General features: G+C 35.8%; 1 protein-coding gene across 2 annotated transcripts in view; it reads left to right on the top strand.

Annotated features, from left to right (window-relative positions):
- opcml (opioid binding protein/cell adhesion molecule-like) overlaps nucleotides 1-22,686 on the top strand; it is a 153,458-nt gene that overhangs the window by 108,284 nt on the left and 22,488 nt on the right. For both annotated transcript variants that reach the window (XM_051910882.1, XM_051910881.1), the window contains one exon: nucleotides 13,062-13,187. In XM_051910882.1, coding sequence (XP_051766842.1) covers nucleotides 13,062-13,187 — 126 coding nt within the window. The remainder of the gene's footprint in view (nucleotides 1-13,061; nucleotides 13,188-22,686) is intronic.

Genomic DNA, 22,686 nt, shown 5'->3' with positions numbered 1-22,686 from the left:
GTTGTGAGAAAAAAATTTACAATTCTGAGATAAAAAGTCACAATTACCTTTTTATTTTTTATTCAGTGGCGGAAACAAGCTTTCGTAGTTAACGGTAGCCATTGCCTTCCTTCGCATTCCAAAAAATACCGTCAATTATCTGGTTAACAACATTGTTTAAAATATCTTCTTTTGTGTTCAACAGAACAAAGAAATTTATACAGGTTTGGAACAACTTGAGGGTGAGTAAATGATGACAGAATTTTCATTTCTGGTTGAACTATACCTTTAAGTCTAGTGGGGTAAGCTGGCAGCAAACTATCTAACTTGTTTGTAGATGTTGACTAGACTCATTTTAAAGTTCCTCTTTTGAAGAGAAAAATCCTTTTGACAGCATGTAGGTTTGTTGAAATGAAAAGCAATCACTATTTTAGTTATTGCTACATTTGTGACTCAGCAGAGACAAAATATCCATCAGCATTGTTTTTGGTGAAAAGCGATCGCATATGACTAAATATGATATCCAGCTTCAGTTTCGACATCTTTTGTTGTGATATAATAAATCAGTCTGTTTTTGTCTCTCAGGCGTGTGTTTACTGAAGCACAGTGCACAAAAATTCAAAAAGATAAATACAACATTTTTAGTTTATGAACCGAGAAATACGGCTCAGTGTAATTTTATTTCAGGTAACTCTACCCTGCACTGAACTGAAGTGTTCTTTAAATTAATAAAAAGTCTAAGGTAAGGGAAGGTAAGCAGACTAATATGAGATGAGTCCATGATTTGCATATTTGTGGTAGGTACAGCACATTAGCTTGTTTCAAGGTCACAGGGTAGTGAGATCTGTAATGGATGAGCTCACAAAATTCCTGTTTTGTCTCTCTCAGCTAGCATCAAAAGGACAGATATACACAGGTGGTGTGTAGAAGCTGGCTAGAATGGGTCTGTTGAAATGAACTCACTCGCAGCCAATTTGGCCCTGCATTCTCATTGAACAATATCTCCAGTTTTTGGTCTATCACTTCTTCACCAATGTCCTCTAATTATCATTAAAAACTGTATATGCTTTGTTTTAGATCCCAGATATTAATAATTGTATTGTACAACCCAAAACGAATGATTTCATTGTTGCATATCATTTGTGTTTCATAGAGCAGTGTTATGTGGGTGGCCTATATGCAGAATATGACGTAAAGGCCATCTCCTGATTCTTGAAAGCGAAACGTTTTAGAGCAAGCAAGGTCGTGGCGATGTTGATGATGTTAAATGGAGCACCATTGTCCTTGTTGTTATACCAACAAAACCTCTTTGGTTTTTTTCCCAGAATAACAAAGAAAACAATTGTGAGTACAAAAACAAAGAAACATTGAGACGACTCCCAAGACGTCTTTGCACAGAGGATTTGTTCAGACAAACACGAAAGCACAGACTTGAGCAAACACACTTGAGTGATGCTTTGATGCCAGATGAAATTATGAATCCTCTCTACAAATTCTCATCTAAACCTTGAGAGAAGTGTTGTTATTTTCAGATTCTTGCAAAGATTCATCATACATTTTTTGCACATATTTTTCACCTGTCAATCTCAGTTTTCAAGATGTTTCTCCATCTGCTTGAAGCTTGATATTTGATAAACAGAACATGGTATTAATTGGTTAGTTCTTATCTGGTTTTGCTTCAGTATCGATTGGGCATCAAATGGCAGCCCTACACAGATATATATATATTTTTTTTATTAATAGGCTATTATTTTTTCATATACAGAATAAAACAAAAATGTGCTTAAAATTAAACATGGGAATTTATTTATGGTATTTTTATCATCATAAAAATATAATATTATATAATTTAATATAAAAATGATAATATTACTCTCTGCAGACAATAAGTCACACAACCTATTAAAAAAAAATTGTACCATATACATACAATGTTTATCCTTCAACATATTTAATGTACTTCTTGGATTTTTTTTCAGTATTTATTTATTTTTTTGAGAATGTAGGCATTTCTTAATTTGGCTTGTTTTCCATGTTAAGAATTAATTAAAGTTTGAGTCGACATACAATGTTTAACGGCAACAATAAAAGTTAAAAGTGCCCTTTTAAAAGTTGATAAGTCTGTTTATTATTCTAATTATGGGCAATTATATGGTTAGTTGCATTTTATTAGTTGCATTTAATACAGGTATTTCCAAAGCAGATTTTAAAACAAAAAGATTAAAACTGTCCACCTTCCTCAGTGTGCAAACCAAAGGTAGAGGATGAGATGACACAGTGCAGGTAAGCAGAGACATATGCAGGCCATGCAGGGAGTCCAAGACTGTTAGCAAGCGAAGAAATGGTGAGGATAAGAAGGAAAGTGCGACTCAAGTGGGAAAAGGGGAAGGATGAATTCTGCTCAGCGCTGGTAGTGCATCAAAGGTGATGATCACACTCCATATGTTCCATTAGCTGGAGGTCTTCGTGGGAGGCAAAGAGGATCATCAGAAGTTTCATTTGCATTGGAGTTAAAAGTATCATTTATTTGAGGATGAGCAGAAAACAAAACAAATGCGGTGCTTCACGAAGAACACCTTAGCTGGATTCCAAAACCTAGTTAGCTGTTTTAGTTAGCGCTATTTGTGTCCCTTATGAGGTTATATTTCAATTAACAACATTGGTGTCTTCAGTAGAGCTTCTTATTGCTGAATTGAACTGGTTTCAAAATGAATTAATTTTACACGCACTGTAAAACCCGACAAGCTCTGAATACTAAAAACTTTTGTGGACACCAATTATCTCAAAACATAAGTAAACCAACTAATTTTTTAAGCTGCTCAAAAATTATGTTAGTAGAACTTGTTATTTATTAACATTTTATTAAAATATTCAATAAGCAAACCCATAATTGTTATGGTTAAGTGTTAGTTAGCAACAGCACACTAACATGCACTAATGTAATGTCTATCACTATATACTTGCATGAATCAATAATCAACATGCAGTGTACACAGCCTTGAAGTTTTGCAGCCCATTCTCTACCTAACAGCTGGCACTACTCTTTACCATAATGGTAACCCTACAAAACTTCAACATAACAGAAACACCTTTAAATACAAAAATAACAGCGCATTAAACAATAACTCGTCTCTTCTTATATTAATCTTGAGCTAAAACACAAAATAACACTTAATTTTAACAATTATTCTCCTTACACAGTCTGACGCAAAGCATGCTGGGAACTAGAAATCTGCTGCTACTCAGTCAGTTTAAGTTCTGCATACTAATATCAGATTTTGAGTTCACATAACTTTTTTTCTATTAAGTACAATGAACTTTCAGTAGTATTTGAGTGAAACAAACTCGTTTCATTTGATGAAGTTTGCATTTTTGATTCTGTTACTTTCCAGTTAAATGAGAAGCTGTTGTGAAAAAAAAAAAAAAAAAGATTGTATAAGTGCCTGTTTACACCTGGTCACTTCATGCGTTTTTACTGATCATATAGCTATCAAAACGATTCCATTTACACTTGGCCACATAAATATGTCTCCGCAAAACACATAAAGCCAATCTTCAGTTCCCACGCTATATGCAGATTTAATAGAGTTCACTTCACCGAAAGAAGTATAAGCTGCATTTTATTGATCATCAGCTAATTTCAAAATCAAAGCCTGCAATAGTAGAGAGCAGGGCAACAGCACTGGTAAGATCATTTAGTCTCATTACTTTTACTTAAGATGATTGTGTGTTAAGCGTCTATGACTTTCAGTTTCATTATTGGCAGTTTGCGCGTTGACTTGCATAAGAGATACTCTACTCATCTGTGGCGATGAGCTTTGCAGTAGCTCCGTCATATCTGGCTATAATAACGTTATATAGCCTAGAACACACTCTCACATGTTTATTTTTTAGCATTTTTGGGAGGTGTATTTAGACTTGTTCAGTTTAGACTGGAATGCGTCCCAGACCACCTCCTGAAGTGGTTTGAGCGATCGGATTTATATTTGTCTCGAATGCGTTTCAGAGGGCATTTACATCTTGTCTTTTCACGATCGGATAGCTATCCGATCAGAGAAAACACATGAAGTGAACAGGTGTAAACAGGCCCTAAAGCACTATAAAAATGAAGTTGACTCTACTTGAATTGATTTAGGATGCTCTCTAGGTAGGCAGTTAGGGAGCTCACTAGGTTTTGGAACAGAGCTCTTGAATGTTCATCCTAATCAAAGCACATTTGGTGCACCATTTCAGTAAAGCCGTTCAACATGTATTACCTGATGAGCAGGATGTCATAAAGACTGTATCACAGGGCAAAAGCGTGGCAATTTAATTAGATGGCCCTGCAAACAACAAGCGGGATTATCGTCTTTGGTTTGCTCAAGTGTAATGATGTGTCTCTATTTTAGATTAGTCACGAACTTTCTCCTCCATGGGGAGAAGAATAAGACGGCCTCTCAATTCACTACACATTTGTGTAATAAGCTTCAGCTCTTGTTACTGGATTGAGGAGTAGCTCTTTGCCTCATTTTAAAGAGCAGTAATGAGCCATTGGAAAGATTCAGTAGGGTTATGAGAATATAAATGGCAGGACAAAACCAGTGCAATTTGCCTGGGTGACACATTAGCAGCAGCTATATCACCAGAGGCAGCGCGGGAATCCGTTTTTCACCCACTGAGTTCTGTGGGTGCCCTTCCTTCTGCTTCAGTTATTTTAACCCTCTGCGAGGCCAATTGAAAATACAGGTTTTGTGGGAAACTGTGGGAGTTTGGACATATGAGGCAGGAAACGCATACCACATTTAGAAATGTTCCGCTAAAATAGTACAGTTGAGGCTTTATATTAGAATTTGCATCTGCATGTTTCAACATTCATTTATCTTTAAACATTCACCACCAGAGAATTACTTAGAGTATAATCTTTTAACAAATCAAATAACACAGATCTGATTTATGTTTTATATGTAACAGTTAGGGATGCATGGATAGGATTTTTGGCCGATTATTGGGCGATTCTGGTACGGGTATTTGTCACTTGCACTCTTATTTTTGTCATTTGTTGTAAATCAGAAAAGTTACACTAGCTAGTTTATTGCTGCATCATCGAATAATTTCTAATGAACATGGATTGGATCCATTTAACATTCAACAGCCCAACATAAATACAACAAACAACAAAACAAAGATACATATGAAATAAACAGTGCTTTTAGGTAGGTTTTCAGGTACAGAACTATAGTAAACAAATGTAAAATAACACTGCATATTCTTCACCATATAAATTAAATCCATATATTATTATTACATTGAGACATAGCTAAATTCTACTGTACAACAATAATATATTTCTGTCAAAATTACTTCTAGTTAAACTGAACTTTTATTTTGACAGGTTGCCTGAAGACCTTCCAGTTTCTGTGTGTTTATGATACGATGATAGATTTTCTCAAATTAAACAGTAAAATGCGCACAAAGTGATTGTGGAGATGAAGTTCATGCATTCATGTCCTCATATAGCGAAGAATGCATGCAGGATTCATGATTAAATAGTCTTTTTGTGGCTTAATATTCACAGGCAATTTGATTTAAGTGTACTGACCTAGGCCTACTTTTTATTTATTCATAAAGACTTTGACAATTTCCGTGACATTCCGCATTATATAGTAAATTCTTTTTATGACTGGATTCTGCGATTCCGTCCGCGTTTCCCACTTCACGGAAATCATAGGGCCCTACACATATTAATTGTTACTCTTATTTAGTCAAGAGTAGTGAGCGATTTTTTTTTTTTTTTTGTCTTTTGTTGTTTGATTAGATTATGGATTAATCTTGGATTATGCAACAGACATTATACATCTCAGTGCCTTTATGCAGTTAATTAATAAACCATCGGTTTGTTATATCGGCCTTTTTCATGATATAGCTGATAAATTGATCAAAAATCGGCTGATAAATATCAGCGGCCGATACATCGGTGCATCTCTAGAAACAGTAATTTTCGTTCTGTTTTATTTGGTCCCTGTTTCGTCTGTGTGGTTTCTGTCTCCTTAATTGTCATAGTGACGGATCATTCCCTTGTATGTCTCTATAGTAATCTTATGATTTTCACCCATGTCTTGTTTAGTTCCTTGTTTGCCTGGATGCATATATATATATATCAGTTTTCAGTTGTGTTTGCCTGTTCTGGTTTATGTATAGGGTGGTTTTGGTTCCTGTGGTTATTTTAGTGTTCTCCTGAGTGTTTAAGTTTAAGACTGTTATTTATATCTTTTTTTTTTTTTTTTTTTGTCTTCTTCGTGCACTGCTACTACAGTAGTGTAACATTATACGTCTCAGGTCTAATCTTCTTGATCGAATTGTTTGAGATTACACTAGTTTATAATGAAATATTTTGCAGACTTATTAATCTATCTATAATCTAATCTATATATATATATATATATATATATATATATATATATATATATATATATATAAACTACTGATTTAAATGATTGCCATATATATATATAACAATCATTTAAATCAGTGGTTTTGTATTTTAATGACTGCTTAAATCAGTAGTATTGTGGAATGAGCTGTGATTGGTCAGACAGACCTTTTCTGTCTAAGCAGGTGGTTCATGGCCACAATAGGCTGCAAAATGGACCAGACTTTATGCCAATAATAAAACACCAGTCTAATGAATGACTGTCGATAATGAGGAACAGTTGATCCTGCTTTTATCAACCTCGAAACAGTGTCATTGTTAGTGTTTTGAGCTGTTTCAGCCGCAGCAGTGCCAGACAGATGTGATAGAGATGGGATTGCAGTAGGGTGATTGCTTTTCTCCACAACTGTAATAACTGAAAGCGGCTAAACGAGCTGCTCTCTTCAGAGGCGAGAGACCTGTAGCTTGCTCTGATGGCACAATGTGACTCATTAGTATTGTTATTAGAAAGGAGTGAAGAGGCAATCACTGCACAAAACACACCATAATGTTCACTCAGCATGTGTTATATGAAAACACCCTAGTTGTTTGATTTCCCCATTGAGCTAAGAACAAACCAGTAATATTAAAAATAATAAATAAATCCATGCAGGCAGACAAGGGTATTCATATAATATGTAATGCATGTTGGTCTAAATGTGATTTACAGTTGTTGTTTTTTCGTCTTTATAATGGAGCATTTACAAGACATTTAGGTTAGAATTTTTACAAAATTACAGGCTTCTCTGTCTGTCTTGCCTTTTCCTGAGAGATCGATTAAAAGCTTTTCTAATGCATAAGAACAAGGTGAATGATATGCTAAATGCTTTGAAACATTCCTGATATGTAAAACCCACAGGCATCAGCGACTTGACATTGCAATTTTTTAGACATTGAGACGTGGGCTTTTGGTGGTATTTTCATCGCTGTAGTTTTACAGCATAGTCTACAATGATTGACGTTGTCAGTTCATAGTGACGGATGAAGAAATGATTCCAATACATTTTGCAATTTGATGATTGACACCTTTTTGACCAATGAATTCTCCAAGGATATATGCCGTGTCATTTCGGAATAGGAATCCATATGGAAATTGATTGCTGCCAGTCTTTATCCTTTAGGAGATCTCAAAGGAAAACACAAGCATCTTGGTTGACTGCTCTGTGTCAGTGGCAAAACTTTTTTGTCATTTTGTTTTTCAGTGGCCTTCATTATAGAGATTCATTAGCAGCTGCAACATTTATTTTAAAGTGTCTGTAGTTTTCTTATTTGGTAACACTTTTTTGGCAACATATTATCAACATTTACTAATATTAAATATATTAAAAATATTAAAAATAACTTATAACCTTGTGGGATAAATAATTACGAATAATTTAGGACAAATTAATAATAATATTTGGTTGATTCCTGAGAATATTTTTTATAAAAAAAGTTATTTTATTTAATTATTTTATTTTATTTTAATGCAAAACTCAAAGTCTGGAATTATTGAACTATGCATTTTTGTCTTTCAAAAATTTACTACAAATGTAAAATGTATGTATAGTGATGATAGCTTTTGATAGCTGCTGCTTTACTAATCCCTTGTTGCAGTTTTCTATATAGTATGCTACAGTTTTCACTATTGCATCAGGAAGCAGCTCTTTTCCTCATTTTAAAGAGCACTAATGAGCCATTGGAAAGATTCAGTAGGGTTATGAGAATATAAATGTAGAGCTGAAGCCAGTGCAATTTCCCCGGGTGAAACATTAGCGGCAGCTATATCACCAGAGGCAGCTAAAGAATTAGTTTTTCTCCCACTGATTTCTGTGGATTTCCTGGCTTTTGCAGTTATTTTAGTCCAATGCATGTCCAATTAAAATACAGGTATTGCTCAGAGATGGTAGGAATTTGGATAGTATAAGACAGGAAGATAGTTCATCATGAACTTAAGGGATGATTGAGCCCTGTCATTTGGCAGAGGAGTGATGGACTGATTTTCAACAGTTTACCACAAACACACACAGTCATGGGGAGAGGTAAGTTGAGTTATATAACTCCCTCTTGTGTGTCTGTTTGAAAAATGTTAGCATAGTCTTTTTGCCTGTTCATGCTCTGAACTCTGTCCTCTCTCTTTTTTGAGTAGCTCAAACTGGCCTGTTTGAAACAGCAGCCTGAATTTGGGATTCATGGTTAGAAAGCCGAAGCCATCAATTATAGATTGAGATACAGGGATGAAACAATACCTTTGATGTAAGGGAGGGAAGTGGTGAGAACAGAGAATGTGGGATGGTGAAAAGCACAGTGACTCAAAGAAAGTGCTCGTCACAGGATGAAATATTCTCCAGAGAGAGTACTGTGTTACTGTGATTGTGCTCTCTGGAATACAGCAGAGGTACGGTCACTGTGGTTACCCTCACTATATGCACAAACATATACACACATGCCAGTGTTGGGGTGTACTAACTAAAGGCAGCAACACTACTAACTTTTTAGTGGCTGTTTCTTTAAATCAAAATTAATCCCTTTTTGCTTTTTGCATTCTGAGCAGGAATGTGGGCTGGGACTTCACTGTAGTATTTATTTAACCCTTTCGCAAATGAGTTTAAAATATTCTAGCTAAGCCCCCGGTGTGAGTTTTTTAAGGGGCCGTTCACATTTTGCATCTTTTGCGCGCTCAAGTTCGTTTTCAAATGTAGGCGCACGGCAAGCGTGCTCAAAATAGAAGCATGCGGTGCGACGTGCTTACGTTTTCCAGGCGCAGCAAGATGAAAAATTCTCAACTTTTCAGAATGCCGCAAGCACTCCGCAGGTCATGTGACATGAACCGATCAGCTTCGGCCTTTCCGTAACAACATTGAAAGCTCAGCCGTTCAGCTGATCATAGCTGTACAGGGCCGGTTTTTATTTCTCATATACATAAATATATCTAGTAGTAGAACTAATGCAAGGGCTAGAAATCAGTTTATCCTTTGCTGAAACTTCCTCGTCATCGTGGAGAGCGCAGTACATGGTTGCATAGCAATGACAGATGCCACGCGAGTGCAAGCGCTTTGGAAAGAAGAAGAAAGCGGCGTGGCCGCACTTTTCATGCATTTTTAGATGCAACGTGTGAAGGCAAACATTATTTTAGAACGTATCACCTTTTTTTTTTTCCATAGCGACGCGTCATGCTTGTCACGTGACACACCGACTATCTCATTTCTGCTCGCCTTCAGCGTTCTACATTCGCGGCAGATAGATGCAAGTGCCGTTATGAACAAAACCAACGTTCAAAAACAAAATGTGAGGAGAGCAACGTTATGCATTTTGACGCCTTCTCCTGCGCCGTTGTTACTAAGCAACGGAATAAACAGCTGCTGGTTTGATGACGCAAACGAACCGCGGGTTGGACACAAATAATATAATATGAACACAGTCCACTGGGGGCAGGGGGAGGGGGGAGCAATTGAACTCTGGTTCGGTCCAGGCAATCGAACCAAGTGTGAAAGCACCCTAAGTGACAGGTGAAGTGGGAGAAGAATAGAGTAAACTATATAGTTACCTATACAATGTGTATCTTATATGAATATGTCGCTCATATAGATATCAGTGTGTATTTAACTAACTTTAAATGTATTTTTTTTTTGCTAGTACTTATGTGTATTCAAATGTCTAAAACCTAAAATACACCTTATGTGGTTGAAAACACTGAATAGCTGTGATATGTGCACAAAAGCACATTTGAATTTAGCAGTTGATCATGTGATGCACTGAATGGTCCAATAACCGGTGTGATCGTACGCTCCAAGACTGATCACACTGGTGTGATCGTATGCGCCAAAGGGTTAAATGAATAATTGAATGTTTTCCTGGGTCATATGATGATATTTTAAAAGTCATTATTTTGATTATTGGATGTAATGGAATAGGTTAACATGCTTTAATGTTCAAAAAAACATTATTTTTCACATACTGTACATTATTGCAGCTCCTCTATTCCCAGTCTGTCTGAAACACGCTGAGTTCTACAAAGCCCCTCCTTCTGAAAAGCTCAAAGTGCTCTGATTGGCCAGTGATTGACCAAACACCTCAAGCGTGTGTTGGAAATGTAACACCCCTAACCATAATCACCAACTTCGGCTTCCAAGGCTTCTAAAGGATTTGTAAACACACAGTTAATAATAATGTGGTCTGTTTTACCGTATCAGTTCGAGCCTGAACATAATATTTTTTTTATTTTACAGTTTCAACACTGATGCCTGCATGAATATGTTTTGCAGACAAATATATTCAGACACGCAAATACACACTACCCTTTTGAATGATGATTCATTTTGGACAGTTTTGATCCTTCAACCTTACACACACACACACACACACACAAACTCACCAAAGCTGAAGTAACTCATGAAACTTTGTCTTTTGAAGCATTTTCAATTTTATTACAGGCAGAAAATGATTGTTCTGCAGTAAAAATTTAATTAGTCCCATCAGGACTTTCCTCCTGCTGTTATGATTTGATAGATAAGACACAATATTGTCATACACTAGTGGCTTACGTGGATAACTGGATTTATTTGAAACAAAATTAATTTATGTTTTCCATTACACATTTGTCTGAATCATTGCCATTAGTATGCTAAATATTAAATGGCATGTGAGCGGTAAATCGGCAGACAAATTGCAGAAACTTATAGGAAGCCTCTGACCTCAGTATCTGTATTAGCAGATGTTTTGTGCTTGCGGTCCAGGCTTCTTCTGCAAATCAATTATTTAGTCATATTGGAGTGTGTATGTGCAGGTTGGTGTAGCTGCATGTGTGTGCGTGTGCACGTGTGACATCCCTTAAGAAAATTCTTGTGCTTATACTTGGATGTTTCACTAAAACTTCAATAAACAAAATTTACCATATAATATTTACTTTTTCAGTAAACACAGATAGTGGACTCTCCCGTGTGAGGCAGGCCTGATAGGACGCCAAATAAATAATATCTCTCTGAGATACTGGCTGGCTGGCTGGCTGGTTTATTCAGACTGAAACATGGAACATAGTCAAGGAAACTGACAGACTGTCTGGGTACCACTTCCAGTTTCAGTCAAGTTATAAACAACATTACCTTAACAGAGCATGACCTGCTCATCTCATCGTGTCAATCAAGCGACAGCATGTAATACTGAGGCACTAATGTGTTCTTCTAATGGACTGAATGAAGATTTATCTAATATATATATATTACTCTTCTTTCAGTTAGACTTTTCTTTCAATTATCCTTCAATTAGACAGTAGGTAGCAGCTCCACACATCGATCTTCATACTTTTCTTTCAATTAGATATTTATATATATATTGAAGGATGTCTCCACAAAGACCTCAACAACAGTCTGAAAATGTGATATAGCGACATTATAATTTCTTAAATCTGTTATGTTTATGTTGTTGCATTATTGTTTGTTTTTCTTTTGCTTTGTACACTGCTTGTATTATGTTTGTTTTTCTTTATAAATCATACAACCCAATAAAATATGAATAACAACATGCCCTGGAATATTGTTGCAAGACTTTTGCATAAGAATTTTCTTGGGAGCACAGAAAATTTGGATGTAACTTGAATCTGCTGCTTGCAAGTTGCGTAAGTGAACTTGTGTTCAGCCTTACACATCGTTTAAATCCTCCCCAATGGACGGAATAGTGAAAAATACACCCATCCTGATCAAAGCAACTTAAACAATAAATCGAAAACATCCTCCAGTTACTGATGATGTCATGAATTTTTTGTTCATTGATGATTAATCATTTAAAGGGTTAGTTCACCAAACCCGTAAGACCTTTGTTCGTCTTCGGAACACAATTTAAGATATTTTTGATGAAATCTGTGAGTTTTCTGGCCGCTGAGGACTGCAACTTTATTACCATTTTCAAGGCCCAGAAAGGTAGTAAAGACATTGTTAAAATAGTTCATGTGACTACAGTGGTTCAACCTTAATTTTATGAAGCGACGAGAATACTTTTTGTGCGCAAAAACAAAACAAAAATAACAACTTTATTCAACAATTTCTTCTCTCCCCTGTCATTCCCCTACGCTGTTTACGTTGTATAGACAGTGCAGTTCTACTACAGAATGCTGACTCATTATTGGCCGGCTCCCGCGTCAGCATCACATGCGTGCGTCGTGCTGCTCACGTGTAAAGCATCGGAAAATACAGCATCGGTGTTCTGACATAGAACCCGGGAGCTCTGCACTGTATATACAATGTAAACAGCGAAGGAGAATGTCAGGGGAGAGAAGAAATTGTTGAATAAAGTTATTTTTGTTTTCGCAAACAAAAAGTATTCTCATCTCTTCATAACATTAACTTTGAACCACTATAGTCACATTGTCAATTTTAATGATGTCTTTACTACTTTTCTAGACATTGAATGTGGTAAATATGTAGCTTTCTATGGGGGATAAAAAAAGCTCTTAGATTTCATCAAAAATATCTTAATTTGTGTTCCGAAGATAAATGAAGGTCTTACAGGTGTGGAACGACATGAGGGTGAGTAATAAATTACAGAAATTTCATTTTTGGGTCAACTAACCCTTTAAGTGCCACATTTCTTTTCTTTTTTTTGCAGAAGTTTTATCAAATGTGTGATTACAATGTTGCAATATGTTGTTGTTTTTTTGCAGTTCCTGCCAGGATTGTAAACATATCCACAGATGTTTCAGTGAACGAGGGTAGTAATGTGAGCCTCATGTGTCTGGCCATTGGACGACCTGAACCCACCATTTTGTGGAAATTCCGTTCTTCAAAAGGTAATGTTTGTCTTTAAATTAATTTATAAATTTCTTTGCAGAAGTCTTCCTTTATGTTGCAGTGCTGTTTGCAGAAAATATAGCATTGTTAATCATCGTGGCAATTATGTTTCTTAAAGGGATAGCTGACTTAAAAATTAACATTCTGTCTTAATGGACAGTTCATTTCATTTCATTTCAGTTTCATTTCAGTTCAAATTATTATTCAAAATTTCTCCTTTTATGTTCCACGGAAGAAAGAAAGAAAGTCATACAAGGTTTGTAATGACACAAGGGTGGAAAAAGATGACAGTATTTTGATTTTGTGTGAGCTTTTATATTGAAGATGGTCATGGGCTGAATTGATAGCGCTGAATTATAACTTGTATCTTGTGAGAGATTACCTAATTTTGGTATGCAAGAGTTTTTATGTTAATGTCTCATTTTCTATTCATCAGTAGGTAGCAGCTCCAGACATCAATCTTCATACTTTTCTTTCAATTAGATTTAAAAACATGTCAAATTTTAGTTGAAGAAAGTGAATCTAGGGCAAGTTTTTGAATGGGTTTTGGATCTGATATCAAATAATGTCAAGCAGTCTCAGCACAGCTGAGTAAATCCCTCACGTTTACTACGTATTCATGTCTTCCTCCACTGCCCGACTTCCAGGACACTGGCTGCATTTTAATTCATCTGTTATAATGGAAACCATAGCTGTACACGTGTCAGGCAAGAAAAGAAAAGATTCAGCCTGCAAAATCACTTTGCAGAGAAAGCAATATAAAAGTCTGTGCACGGAGTGTCATTTAATGTCAGCCAGCTTTCAGGAATAGGATGTTATCTCTGTTGACATTTATGTGTAAGGCCTAATGAAAGAAATAAGATGTGAGGGATGTTTTTTTCTCTTTTTTTCTGTCAACTTTTACAGCTGAAGTGAAAGCCTGAATATTCATTTTTCTGGATTGTTCAGCGGCTCTGTCGACATAGCTAAATGTTGATCTTCTTCAATCACGGAATCCCAAAGATAAACTGAGATTTGTGTATCTAAATAAAATTAATCTTTTCATTCAATGAATTGCACAATGGATCATTTTAAATTGAGACATTTTTCTGCAGCCACTGATCTAGAGTCAGCCTTTTCCATCCAACTTACTGTATGTTAAGGTTAGAATTTGGGTAGGAAAAAAACTGATCCTAGCCCAGCAGTTATACACAAAAATAAAGGCTCTTTATTGCCATTGATGGTTCTATGAAGAACCTTTTACATCCATGGATCTTTTTGAATGCACAAAAGGTTCTTTAAAGAATGGAAAAGGGTTCTTAAGAATATTAAAATGTTCTTCACAATAAGAAAATGGTTCTTTTAAAGGGATATTTCACACAAAAATTAAAATTTTGTCATAATTTACTCACCCTAAAGTTGTTCCGAGTGTCTTCTGTTGAACAGAAGAATATTGGTAACCAGCCATTGACTTCCATAGTAGGAAAAAAAAAAATACTATGGGAGTCAATGGCTACCGTCAACTGTCTGGTTACCAACATTCTTCAAAGTATCTACATTTGTGGTAAACAGAAGCAAGAAACTCATACAGATTTGGAACAACTTGAGGGTGAGTAAATGATGGCAATTTTTTTGGGTGAACAATCCCTTTAAGAACTGTTCACTGAACGGTTATTTGGAGAACCAAAAATGGTTCTTCTTGGCATTGCTGTGAAAATCCTTTTTGGAACTTTTATTTTTAGGCAGCTTTATCCCAATACACAAATCAGAAGTGGCAGGCAGTAGACCGAGAGATGATTCCACATCTAAAGTACAGATCAAGGTGTTCAATTCAGTAAAGGGAATATAAAAATTTTATACCACTGATGATTTTTTAATTCACTGTGTAATTTAATTGTTCTGCCTTTTCAATGTAAAATATTAAATGCATATCAAAGTACAGTGAAAATCAGTATCATTTAGATCATACAGCAGACAATATACTGTAGTTTATATATACCACTCATATTATGATGGGTCGACCCAGAGATGTTTTTTTAGTCTCAGTGCATCAGTGGATACTGCTAACAGACACATTAGTACTAGACTTATCTTGAGGGTCAGTGCAAAGCAAAACACAATAAATCAGGACTTGTGTGGACATTCTGCTCCTGATATGAGCAATCTCGCTGCAGTGAGAAAATAGTTTTTCAGTAGTGCGACAAAGTATTGCTGAGTTTACTGGTAAAAACTTCCAAAAGAGGGTTTTGGCAGCAATGCCATAGAAGAACCTTTACCTGCAAAAAAACCTTTTAGGCTGCATTTACACAAATCCGATCTTTTGACCATATCCGATTTTTTGGCCAGTGTGTTTACATTCACTTTAGACGCGACTGGTATCCGATATCTGTGTTTACATTACTTCCTGCCCCAAAATGATTGTCATTGATAGTTTTACATGCACATAGCAGACCCTCGGGTTTTAAATGGCCGTGCTATTAAAATTATTTATATATTTCATGTCGAGTGGCCATGATTACCTGTCAGAATGGATAAGTTAACAGCTGTCAGTGTCATGGATGTATTGCAGTGCGAATTCTGACTGAACGAATATAGACCGGAAAATAAAGGTAATTTGTGTTTGATATTTTATCTACAGTTATCAGTTTTAGAATTCCATTTTTTATTTTTTATGAATTCGAGCGAGCTAGGGAGAGCGCGAGAGAGAGAGAGAGAGAGAGAGAGAGAAGCTACAGTGAAGCTTTTGGCTTATAAGAAAAACAACAACACGGTGGTTAACTGGGCAAAGGTTGAAATTCAGCTGCTGAATGTATGTGTGCACGCACAATTTCTTTCTAGAAAAATAGATAACGTTAAACATATATCCCACCTCAATAATAAAGCTGTGAATTTTTAGTGCGAGTGCATACAAGCACGTCTGCTTCTTAATACAACATAAAAGCTACCTTTTAGTAAGCAAACGTGCCGCCCTCGCTTTGTGATGGCTTGGAATTCCAATGGGAATCGGATATGCGTGTTTAGACGTAGGTCGCATGTCCAGAGATCGGATATGTATCGGATTTAAAACCACATTTGGAAGTGGCTCAGATCGGATGCGAAAAAATCGGATCTCGTGTGGATTTGTGTGTTTACACGTGTGCAACTAATTCCGATCTGTGTCAGATGTGAGCAAAAGATCAGATTTTTTGTGCCAGTGTAAACGCAGCCTTAGTGAACAGTTCTTAAAAGAACCATTTTTCCCTATAAAGAACTTTTTTCTCTCTCTCTGCACTCTTAAAAATAAAGGTTCATCGGTTGTTCCACGAAGAACCTTAAACATCCATGGCACCTTTCCATTACACAAAAGGTTCTTTAGATTATTAAAATTTCTTTGGAGGACCAAAAATGGTTATTCTATGGCATCACTGACAAAACCCTCTTTTGGAACCTTTATTTTTAAGAGTGAAAAACCTTTGTGCATTGGGAAGGTTCCATGGATCGTAAAGGTTCTTCATGGAACCATAAATGTCAATGAATCATGAATAATTTGATTGATTAATAAATAAAATTGACATTTAGAAGGTCTTTTTTCATTTACAGCAGAATAAACAAGAGCTTGGCAGCAACATGAGCACATGTGCTGCTTTCTGACCAGCTTTGAAAGACAGAAAATAATTAAGCAGTTTTAATGTCAAATTAGATAAATGTTTTAATTGCATTACATACACGTAATGGTGTTACACTTATTTAACTAATCTCATAAATTAGCATTTAAATAGGAAATGCTGCCATAACATATATTGCATATTTCATCATTTTTTGTGGGCCATTGAATTCTTAGTTTGAAGTGATTCCATAACCTGTTATGTTTGGCAAGAGAAATTCAACCACCGAAAATTGCTATTGACAAACATTGGCATAAAAAGATGTCATGAATGGCAGTTGCACTCTTCAGAGTATGTAATACTTTTTTTGGAAACAGAAGATGCATTTTGAAAAGTGCTTATCAAATTGTTTGAAGAATGTCTTTGGCTACACTGCATTGACATTGAAGATAACTGATTTTTTTTCCTCAACATGCAGTGGAAAGTTCAAGGCCTTTAATTTGGCATTGTCAAGATTTGATTGGCATGCTGGTAGCACTGCGGTCTGATATTGTGGTGTTCTTGTTGAATGGCAATCATACTGTTATTGCAGTGCATACCATTTGCAGAGGTAGTGCTGTCACGGGCAACAAAGAAAGCATTGTGTGAGAAAGTTGGGATGTGAAAATGTCTCTGTTATTTTGCTACTGTGCATGAACGTGAATATATCATCACTTGCATGAGTAAACTTGTCTCGTAATGCTGTGTATGTAGCAGGGTGTCTAAATGCATGCGTGCCATGCACTCGTACGAGAGCGATATTTTTACACCTTTAACGATAATTGAATTAGACGGATCTGCAGTTACACGATGCAGCAATGAAAATTATGTTTTCAAGTGGCCAGCTGTTGCAGTTGTTTGCCGGTTCTTCATTCGCAGCATATGGCAGACTGGATTTGTCCCCTACAGATGACATTGCACCATTTGGCACTTTAGAAAATGGATTTGCACTCATCATACGCTGTTTGTGAGCACCCACAGGCTGCCGGTGTCAGTGGGAATATCCCACTCTAATGGGTTTAATTCTGAGGGCTCCCGTTGTACTTGGCGGGTTCTCACACACTCGCACAGAACGCTAGAAAACCAGTGAGCTCTTTGAAGGAAATTTAAAATTTAAGACAGTTGCACATGTGTGAATAATGTTAGTACTGAACAATTTGTGTTCTATTGATGTCAAGAAATTCCACAACATTGCTGGCTGCCACAACGTAACATGGTTTAGCATTTGCACGCATAAACAAGGTCTGGAGCTGCACGGCATAAGCATTTTTGAGCCTTAAGGCTGAAGTTTGGAATGCTGACACCATGAACTTGCTTTCATGCCCACTTGAACATTAGTTGGTCAGTCTGGAAGGTTGTTTCTGCCTTAGAGTAAGAAAATAAAAGTTAATGACTTTATATCTCACAATTAGGATTTTATATCTCACAAATGTGACTTTATCTCACAGTTACAACTTAATATCTTACAACTGTGATTTTATATTGCACAATTGTGACCTTATGTGTCACAAAAGCGACTTGATAACTCTTGATATCTAAGTGATTAGCCAGGTGAAAAAAAGTGCACTAAAATACACTTTATTACACTTAGTACACTTCCATAATGTACTTAAAGTGCTTTATTTTCACGCACTAATTTTGTACTTAATATACAAATTATTCATTAGTACTTCTTACGATAATCTTAAGAACTGTGCTATTATGAGACACCATGAAAATGAACTAAAATGTGCTTTTAACATACTCTGCATTAAAAAATGTATTTAATTACCACTTGTAGTACACTTGAAATCATCTTTCGTAAATTCTTAAATATACTCATCAGACATATAAAATAGATTTATTAATTATTTAAAATATAAGAATAATATATACTAAATATATACAACATGTATTTATAATGTATTTCCCACATATTTTTATACATTAAATAATTCATTTCAAATGTATTGTAACTATGTTAATAATCATTTTATATGATGTACTTAAGTGTATGTTAATGGTGTTGTACTTGTAAGTAATACATTTCTACTGTATTTTTTCATGAAAATCCATTAAAATAAAACTTAGTGATAATATATAAATCCACTAAAATTTTTATGTAAAGCGTTCATATTAAGCTTATAAAACACTTCTGCATTTTTGGTTTACTTTATCTGACTACACGTAAATTAATTTAAGTGCTAATTAGTGCTTTTATATTAAGTGTACTTAAGTACCACAGTTGGGAAAATGTACTTATAACTAGTACATTAGTAAAAAAAACCATTTTTTAATAAAATCAATTTAATTTAAAATTAGGATTACTATATAAAAGTCTACTAAGATTGAACTAATTTTTAATGCACTCAAAGCACACTTTTAAGAAATACGCTAATTTTTTTGTGGTAGTATACTTTATTTCAATGCACTAAAATCAATTTAAGTATTAGTGGTATTTAATATACTTTTTCAAGTGCACTGAAGTACTACTGAAGTAGAAATATACTTTTAATTAGTGCATTTATAGTGTATAACTTACAATGTTATTTAGCACAAAAAATAAGAATGTACTACAAATGTACTTGCTTGTATTTATGTATTTTTTAGTGCATTCAAGTATACTTTATTTTTACCTGGGGATCTCACATTTCAACTTTATATCTCACAACGTCAACTTAATATCTCACAATTGTGACTTTATATCTTACAAATCTTGCTTAATATATTACATTTGTGTCTTCATATCTCACAGATGTGATTACATCTCACAAACATGACTTTATATATCATAAATCTGAGATTATATCTCACAATGTGACTTTATATCATCACAACTGCAACTTTATATCTCATAAAGTGACTTTTTATGTTAAACCTTTTCTCTTAGATCGTGTATCTCTGTGTTTGCATTGGTAAGATTGAAACCACAAAAGCCATTGTTCATGAACAATGGCTTTTGCGGTTTCAACCTCATTTCAATGAGTAATAATCTTACTCTTACATATTGGATTGAATTTTTTTTTATTGCAGTTCTTGGATCACATATATATTGAAGCAAATAGTGTTAAAGTATTTTTCATGCTGATTTCCAGAGATTTTCTACCAGCATTGTTGGATTGCCCTTTAAACATGTTATGTTGTTCTCACCCCTTGTTTCTAAAGAAAAAAAAAATCTCATTATTTTATAGCCGGAAAAGAAGGTGCTTCATTTTGCCATTCCTTGCGTGTGTTGCATCCAAATATTCAGCAAGAAACTAACCATGCCTCAGTGACCATGTCAAATAAGGCTTGTTGTCTGCAGATGAGGTTGTCTGAGGTAATGCAGGCTTAGCTCTACTTCCCAACAGCCGCACGTAATGGCTCGGAGAAAAATGAGAAGCCAATGCCTGAAGAGGAAATGGGGGTCAAGGGGAGAAATTAGCTTACAAGCAGTGCCAATGTTCCTCAAAGGCCGTCAAACCGCGGCCGTTTTTCAACTGAGAAGCGGACAGGTGTGCGAGACCTCCACTCAATGCTTTCTGTGCTCGGCCACCTAAATCACCCACCCAACAAACTCAGCTCATTCCGCCTGAACTTTGATCATTAATAATTCAGAGGTGGTGAAACAGCCGCTGCCTGTGTCTGGAGTGTATTTTGCGTGGAGGCGATGGAGTCTCATTTTGCCTGACATGATTGGTCTCGGTGGGTTTCTCCATGTGGCAGCCCCCCTGTGAAGCAGTTGGATGGAGCGTCAGCCTGGAAACTCGGCAATGCGAGTGCTTCATAACAGCTTAATAATGTGTCATCGTGCGCTGCTCCTATGAGTCCGACTCTGACTAATTTTTAAACATAGCTAATTCATCATTGCGTGTCCCTTTGTAAAGCCTGTTAAAATCCCGTCACGGGCCTTTGATTCTGACATTGCAACAAACAGAAGAGTTTCTGTGGCAAGATACGAGGCTCGACAATGTGTTTTTCTCTTCTGTGACTGCCTACTGCAAGCTGAGAGAGTCTGTTTAGAGATTAGCGACTTTTAATGTGAGAAACAATACAGTTTTACCTAAAATGAGTATTGTTGACAGAATTATCATTTACTGTTTAGTAACTCCCATTATAGCTTACAGAATGAATCCATTCCAAATCAGAACAGTCGTAGTGTTTGTAATTTCAAATCAAGCAATGTCATATATAGCACAATGAACAGAGATGTGTGCTAATTTACCGGGAAATGCTGTTTGAGCTCTGCTGACAGCTTTTGTATGGAAAGTGAACTCAGGGTATCTGAAAATCAGAGAGTGACAAATCTAATTGCAGCAAATTATGCTTTCTTAGTCATTTGACATCTTTTTACTGTAATTGTATTTCAAGAGATGCCCTGTTGTACTTAAAGCACATTTAAACACACATCATTTTTTTTGCTATTTCATGAAGAAAATTAAAAAAATGTTTCTGTTCATCTTCAGCATGACATTTTGTCGATAACTTCGCATCTATTTCTGCAGCGTCAAGCCAAGTACCCCTGCTCATCCTAAAATGTCATTGGTCCAAAGATACACTCCGCTTAAATGTACATTAAACCTCAAATATCTTCTGCGTAGCAGGTTTGTGTTAAATATAGACAGATAAATTGCTTGTCACAGGAAATTTGATACACTGCAACTGGAAGAAACGTTCCTAAAGAAAACTACATGCCAAAACAGAAACATCTGTGTTTATTCTTTTAGTTGTTTATTAAAATAAGACATTAATTGTTGAATGCGGTGAAGGATTTAGTATTTTCCACCAGATTTTTTTAAGTCGAAATGTCAAGTTTAATGTAAACCTTGCCACTATTTTGTTTCTAATAGCACTGACTTTATGTGAACTTCATTTTATCAGTGTTGTAGTCTTGATTTTTAACTCTAGTCTGGTCCACATTTCAGCTTATTCTATAGCTAAGCACCTCCTATTCAGACTGCAAGAGGCCATTTGACCTACATGTACAGTGACCAACCACAGTGAGTTATTTTTCTAAAGGTTTAGGGATGGATAATTCTGAAACTCAGAGAACAAACAACACAAATGCTCCATGTAAAATGTCATGTGTACATATGAAGCAGTCATGTAGTCATTTTCTCCCAGCTCCCTCTGCCCTTTGAGTCACCCCTTGCTTGTTTTAATTAGACTTTGAGGAAGCAAAGCTGCTTATTGATTGGTCATTGTTTTCTGGAAAGGTCATACATCTAAATAAGAGTGGTGTTGGGAGCAGATGTCAGATCTCAGATTAAGTTTTGATGCTAACAGGGAGAGTAGTCAGGGATGAGTCAGAGGAGAAGTGGAGGGTGATCAATGTGGCCGCACCGAAATTACTGCATGATTTGAGGTGTTGGAGGTATGTTTGGAGACTAGGAGGTTGCAGTTATTTTGTCCTCAGATGTCATTTCACACTGTTCAGTAAACACACTGGCTACTGGTATGCTACCATACGAGCCATACTGCAGTATGTACATACAGTATATGTTGTAGTCTATCTATCTATCAATCTATCTATCTATCTATCTATCTATCTATCTATCTATCTATCTATCTATCTATCTGTCTACCTATCTGTCTGTCTGTCTTATAATAGTGTAATAAATAACACAACACAATCACTGCTGTTTGTGATCACTTTAATCTGCAGGAATATACACAGTTCAATATATATAGTCTATATAGCACTTCAGTTGGAGTCTATGAAAGATACCATTGATTTTAATGGAGTTAAGATCAATTTTCATTGGACAAGAGGCTTTAATCTTTGGATCTCATCTAAACACCATTCTTCACTGAGTATGAAGTGTGTAATATCCAACATAGACTCCCCGAAAAAACATGTCTCTGCCCACTTTTTTTTTTTTTTTTTTTTCAAAACTCCAGTAACCTAAAATTCCATAAAATTCACAACTTTTATTAA

The sequence above is a fragment of the Ctenopharyngodon idella genome, chromosome 10 (genome assembly GCF_019924925.1).
Source record: "Ctenopharyngodon idella isolate HZGC_01 chromosome 10, HZGC01, whole genome shotgun sequence".
NCBI lineage: Eukaryota > Metazoa > Chordata > Actinopteri > Cypriniformes > Xenocyprididae > Ctenopharyngodon > Ctenopharyngodon idella.
This window is presented reverse-complemented; position numbering and strand designations above follow the sequence as displayed.